Raw genomic sequence first — 6,690 nt, 5'->3', positions numbered from 1 at the left:
GGGGTGAAAACTGTCGTCACTGGCAGTGATTGCGGTGATGACCTACAGCCAGTGAGAGAGCAGGGCATGGGGTGAGGTCAACGTGAGGAAGGTAAACCCGTGAGTGCTAATCCTTTCTTTCACCCACTTTCTTTGTCTTATCCTTTTTGGGGTTTCTTCTGCCCAAATTGATGACAAGTCCTGTAGTCTGAACAGCACAGCGATCTGCTGACACTGAAAGTCGTGTACTGTTAACTAGCTTTTAGCTGTCCTAAAATTAATGTAAACTATGGCCTTATGCGACTTATTGCTTTAGTACACAATAGCTCTGAAACCAGAAATCTCCAATGTGTGAGAAATGTAAGAAATAATCTTCACTTTCTTACAGTCTAAATGCAACATACTATAATTTAATAGAACAATAAGTAATTACAAATACTCTATATGGTATTATCTTGTAAATAATTATAACATGGTGACATATAACATGGTAACATATGTGTAACTAAACACCTGAACTGCAAGAAACTCTTGTAAAAAAAATCATCAGGTGCAATTAGACATTCATAAAAAGCTTCTTATGGTGTATTAAATAAATCTAGATAAAATGTTTTGTATTTCTTATGTAACAGAGAGACCAGGGGCAGTACTGAGTGTATCTCCACAGAGCTGGCTGACTGAAGGAGACTCAGTGACTCTAAGCTGTGAGATTACAGACTCCTCTACAGACTGGACATTCAGCTGGTACACAGCTGTTCCCTACAGAGACGCCTTAACTCAAATAAAAGATAATCATGGCTATATCATGTATGTGGAGCTCCTCTCAGACAGCAGCAGAGAATCTGGAGGCAAATACACTCTCAGTCCTGCTAATCTTAAACACACAGGAGTTTATATGTGCAGAGGAGAGAGAGGAGAACCAGCCTTACACACACAGTACAGCGATCCACAGCCACTATGGCTCACTGGTGAGGAAAAATAACAGTGGGTTTAAGTTAAATAGTAAAGGTGTGGATGTGTGAATGTAAGAAGAGATTCATGCAACATTCATTTATTAATATGAATAAGGAAGTTATAGAGCCCTAAGTACTGATAGAGTTTTTTTTCTCTTTGTGACATTGGTGAAAAAAACCATGTGCTGTGTTTTTGTGCTGTCTCTGTCTGTTACGAGATTATACAGGAAGCAAGTGCAGGTTCACATATTTATTAACAACTAAAGTCAGCGTACAAGAAAATGGGAAACAAGGTCTAAATATAAAGCTTAAATGGAAGCAAGAACCATGGAACTTAAACAGGGCATGGAAACACTACCACGTGTCACAATGACACCTTTATACATCTACCATTCAAACTTTTAAACATATACTCATCTGTCATCTAACTAGAACTAAGGCACGAAACACGAAGCTAGAACAAGACATGGAAACGCTACCACTTAGCACATTTAAACATTTACACATTAACTAGAACTGAGGCATGAAACCAGAGCAGGGCATGGAAACATTACCACGTGGCACCATTACACATGTACCTTCTTTACATCTAATACTTCGCGAAGTGTGCAGCAACGTGAGGGGTTTAAATAACTAATGTCATTTACCTTAAGCTCTGACAGCTGGTAACAACTGAGACAGGCCCTCACATATCCACCAATAACTAAACAAGGAGGAGACAAAACAGAAACAAACGCACATGTCCACTGTATACCAAGTATAACCAAGTCTCCTTGGTTCATATGCAACTCGCGAGCATGTGCTCGCTCAGGTTCGTGCACATGCGCACCCTCCGTCTCTCCGTGCACATCGCTGTCGCAGCACCATCTGCTGGCGAGATCATGACAGATCCCCCCTCCAAAGATGTTCCTCCCGGAGCGCCAAGGAACACTCCCCTCCAATGGCAGTCTTGGTCCCCTGGGTAACCTGTCCTTTGCTGCACCAGGAAAGTGCAGCAAAACCTGTCTGTTAAACCTGTCTGTGTTATGACCCATGCTATTGTTAGGTATACTCACACCACAAACTCAATTTCCCATCATGCACTGCGGCCCACAAACATGGCCGCCATGCACTTCAGTTCCCAGATTATGCACACCTGCATAAAATCCACAGCACAATTACAGTCACAGTATGGAGGGACACTCGTTTCATTAACTCAGGGTGAATTATATGTGCTGTTCCTCTTGTCTGTGACCGTACCAAGCCTCTTTATTGCTGGTGCTGGTGTTATTGACCTCTTTTTGCCCAGTGTTTTGATAACCTGTTGGTTGATCGCCCAACCTTTTGCTTGTTTCTTGATTCTGAATTTTGCCCAAAGTTTGGATTTGTCTGCCTGGATATTAATAAACATCTTTGCATGCTTTTGCATCTGTCTGCTTGCTCCATCTCGTGACAGCTATACACTGTGGCTTTGATTACAAAATATAATTCTGAACACACATGCCCTTCTACCAATGTATTGCATATTCCTCTTATTCTTATTTACATGGCTCTCATCTCTGTTTAAGGTGAATCTCCTCCAGTCTCTCTGATAATCAATCCCAGCAGAACTCAACACTTTAGTAATGACTCTTTCTCACTGAGCTGTGAGGACCAGAATAAATCTACTGGATGGAGAGTGAGACGATACACACACAGTGAGTTAGTGTTCGATTGTTCACAGTGGGGATCAGTTTCAGGATCTACATGTAATATCAGCTTTCTCTCCACATCCGACACTGGAGTTTACTGGTGTGAGTCTGAATCTGGAGAAAACAGTAATCCTGTCAACATCACAGTGCATGGTGAGTCTTCATGTAGTGTGTTTTTTGTTAAAGGAAAAGGGAAATGCTTCATGTTAAATGTGATTTTCTGTGTTCTAGATGGGGATGTGATCCTGGAGAGTCCTGTCCATCCTGTGACTGAGGGACATCCTCTGACTCTACGCTGTTTATATCACAACACAAATTCCTCAAACCTCCGAGCTGATTTCTATGAAGATGGATCAGTTCTCCAGAATCAGACAACAGGAGAGATGATCATCTATAATGTCTCAAAGTCAGATGAAGGTTTCTACCACTGTAAACACCCAGAGAGAGGAGAGTCACTGAAAAGCTGGGTCTCAGTCAGAGGTGAGAAATCATTTCAAAATTAATTTAAATACAACTGTGACTGAATGTGTTGAACTCAGTATCTTTACATAATGTAATCTATAGTGCTGAGTTTATGAAATTCTGTGTAAAATATGCAGTGTGTTCACATGCTGTTGTGTGTCTGTGTGTACTAGTGTAAATGGATTTATTTCTACTGCAGTTTGAGTAAAACATACAAACAGTTCATCATGAATAAAGTTTATTATGAAGATTATTTTATTCTGTGTCAGGTCCATCAGGTGTAGAAGCTCCATTCTCAGTGCTCATGCTGATCAGTAGTGTAGTGACGGCCTCTCCGTATCTGCTGGTGACCATCATTCTGCTGGTCAAATGTTACAGAGCTCGAGGTAAGAACTCTTTCAGTACGTTTCACATAATGAACAAACTAACTTTAATTACTGCCAGAAAAAAGGGTGAATTTACACGTAACAGACGCTTCAATCAGTGTGACAAAGCATCTAAATTACAAATAACTCCAGACTTTTAGTAAATACAGATCTTGTCACACTATTTATATTTAAAACATATCGTAACTTACATAACAAATATATTGTAGCTAATATAATATATGATGGATATAATTATTCATGCAGGCATTAGATAATGACAATAATAATACACAAGGTTTAAAACGAAGAGGTAGCATTTAATAGAGCAATAGGACACTAATAAAGTGTTTGTAATAATTGATAAAGAATCTCTGACCTACATTTTGCAGTTACTGAAGATGACTGAATGAATGATGTTTATTTTCTAACACATCTTTTCCTGAAGCTCTGTCACGTGTCACTTCACTGTCCTTCATAAGCATTAAAACAAACACCCTTTAAACTGTGTTTAGGACGATATCAAATGCAGCTCGGTTGATTTTCTGCCATAAACACCTGGAATAAACTTTGAAATGAAACAAATGACTTTTTAAATGTCTTTAACAGTTCACACTGATGAAGAGAGGATTGAGAATGCAGTCATAGAGGAGTGAGCAAAGTTCATCTGTAAAAAGAGGATGCATTTACTGTCAAATAATTTCATCATTTCTTGTTCTTTAATGCTTTGTGGGATTTTAAAATAATACTGATTTGTCATTTTAATGCCATGCTGTTATTTGCTCAGCATCTTTTAGACACCTTCATTGTTCTGACTGGATTTGTTTAGCTGAAGCCTGCAAACCTCCTCATGAGGTGAAAGTTACCATGTGTGTATCTCCAATAACGCTTACATGCTGCTAATGCAATGCAGAGTAAAAAATGAACAAAGACTCTTATAAAAATATTAATCAAGGGGAAATGTTGATGCAGAGAGTGTATATGGTTTAAATTGCGTTATTTCAGAATGAAAATGTGCAGTGTAATGTTTTCCGGTGTAGGTTGTATTTTCTGTAAGCTGACTACAGTCAGAGCGGTTGGTGAAAAGCCCAGTGTTACTGGAGTTAAAGTAAGTTAAGCTTTGTATGGGTGCGATATAAAAACAAGGTCATTGACTGTTATCTGAAACATGGTGGGAACTAATATTGTGTTTTGTGCCTTCTCAGTATTAGTTCTACCACTACTGTATTTGTACTGCTGTGTTTTCTTCTATTTCTTTGTGAGATTAGCTCTAGCTGGATTACGAGGAGTAGATTTACAATCTCAGTTACACACTGTTGTTAGATTTGTTCGACTTTTCAGCTGTGTGAACTTTAATTGTAGTTGTGTGAGGAGATTTGTGGATGAAATGATTTGATCAATTCAATTAATGCATCATTATCAGTTCACTGAATTATTTAACCTGGTAGCAATAATGTATCATATGAAGTATAAGTAATACTCTGAGAAAACTCCTGTACCTTTGTCAATATCAGCATTTTTAATATTTTGTATTTTTATACAATGATGTACTTTTCATTGTCTTATATTGTCTCTTGTCTCCTGCTGTAAGATTGGAATTTCCCACATGGGATTAATAAAGTGTTATCTTAAAAGCAGAATCTGGATCCTGCAGTATTATTCAGTGAAAGTAGAGGATGTCAGTGCAGTAAAGTTCAGGAGTAAATGAGGAATCAAACAGAAGTGATATTACTCTTTCTGCATGTCTACACACTGGTACACTGATGTACAGGACTAACATAACACTGAAAATGTCCAAAACACAACACAGGACATTAACATTACAGCAGTGGCAGTGATTCAGACAATCAAAGCTACTTATAAAGTGAAACACAAGGTTTCACTGTTAAACCCTGCTAGATAACTTCCTCATAAGTGCATTTCTTCCCAGTCCTGCAGAGGGATTAAACAGTCAGGATTAGAGATGTGTAAATCAATCTTGTATCTAAATCAATGTTGTATATGAGCACTAACACAGTCTACACAATTGGGGATAATTTTTGGTAGATTTCTGCAGTGAGGAACATCACACACTTCTTCCAGGGGAAAACTGTAGCAGGAAAATAGTTTCATGCACATTTTACTGTATAAATAAATTTATTCCCCTTTGTTACTGTAAGATGCCACGCTACACCTCCAGCAGCCAGCAGAGGGCAGTAGCAGTGTACAGTGAGCGCTGCCATTCAGGAAAACTCAGTTACCCAGAATTCTCCAGGCTGATTAACCTGGATTTCCTGCACCTGCAAGGCAGGATACTTAAGGACAGTCTTTGATACAATTTTGCAGAAGGGGATTGGTATGGCTTGTCAGGCTTTTATCTGTGGTATGGTTTAAAGGGTGAAAAGAAAAAGGAAAATAAGAATTAAAAGTATTAGAAAAGGAGCAGAAAAGAAAAGCGGAGTAAAGAAAGGACTAGAGAAAGTCTACCAATCACACCCTAAACCCTGCCTGCCCTTAACCTTTATTTCACCAATATATAAACCCTGCTTGGCCATTTATTTATAATCAAGCAGGAGTTTTCACTCTGCAGTTGGGTTCACAGTGAACTGTATCGTAACAGTTACCATATCATTTGTGTATGAGATTCTAAAACTCAGGCTGTTAGATGTCATTAGCTTGTGTTAGGAAGGAAACCTCCAACTCCGCTCCTGCTCCACTGCACCAACATTTATCATGTCAGCGATCACAAAAAATAATTCAGTAACAGCATCTTACTGACAGTTACAGTGTTTGATATTACAACATCATGGCACAGACGAAGCCAAAGAAAAGCCACAGCTGGACCAGAGCTGAAACTTTATGTTTAGGTTCAGTTTGGAGAGAACGACGTTATCAAACACTGTGTGAACAAATGGTACATAATCATTATGTTTGGGAGAAGATTTTTGCGAGAAATGTTCATCTGTTATAGGTCATTTTATAGAAGGTAAAAGATGCTGTAATCTTCAACGGCTCTGGAACACACAGTCTGGAAAAAGTGCAGAAAAATAACCGACATGACCAGTTCACACGGGATTAAAATCACAGAGAAGCTCTGGATATTATTACATTACGCCTCATCCCCATCTAAAACTAGTCCTGTCTGAATAGCCCTTTAGACAGTGTGTGGTATAGCGGACACAATGTGCTGTTTATGTGCTTTTGCTTTGCTGTGCACATTACACACCTGGATTATAACTAGAAACACAAAACCATTATATTCACACATTATTGTGCAATCTC

At 38.7% G+C, this 6,690-nt stretch overlaps 1 protein-coding gene across 1 annotated transcript; it reads left to right on the top strand.

Annotated features, from left to right (window-relative positions):
* The first annotated feature begins 1,729 nt into the window (after nucleotides 1–1,729).
* LOC128633113 (high affinity immunoglobulin gamma Fc receptor I-like) lies at nucleotides 1,730–5,051 on the top strand. The gene is made up of 5 exons (XM_053681858.1): nucleotides 1,730–1,805; nucleotides 2,480–2,755; nucleotides 2,834–3,082; nucleotides 3,334–3,450; nucleotides 4,039–5,051. The coding sequence occupies exons 1-5, from the start codon at nucleotides 1,730–1,732 to the stop codon at nucleotides 4,083–4,085; spliced, it is 765 nt and encodes a 254-aa protein (XP_053537833.1). The 3' UTR covers nucleotides 4,086–5,051.
* Nucleotides 5,052–6,690: the final 1,639 nt, after the last annotated feature.

Source organism: Ictalurus punctatus, chromosome 7 (assembly GCF_001660625.3).
Source record: "Ictalurus punctatus breed USDA103 chromosome 7, Coco_2.0, whole genome shotgun sequence".
Classification (NCBI taxonomy): domain Eukaryota; kingdom Metazoa; phylum Chordata; class Actinopteri; order Siluriformes; family Ictaluridae; genus Ictalurus; species Ictalurus punctatus.
This window is presented reverse-complemented; position numbering and strand designations above follow the sequence as displayed.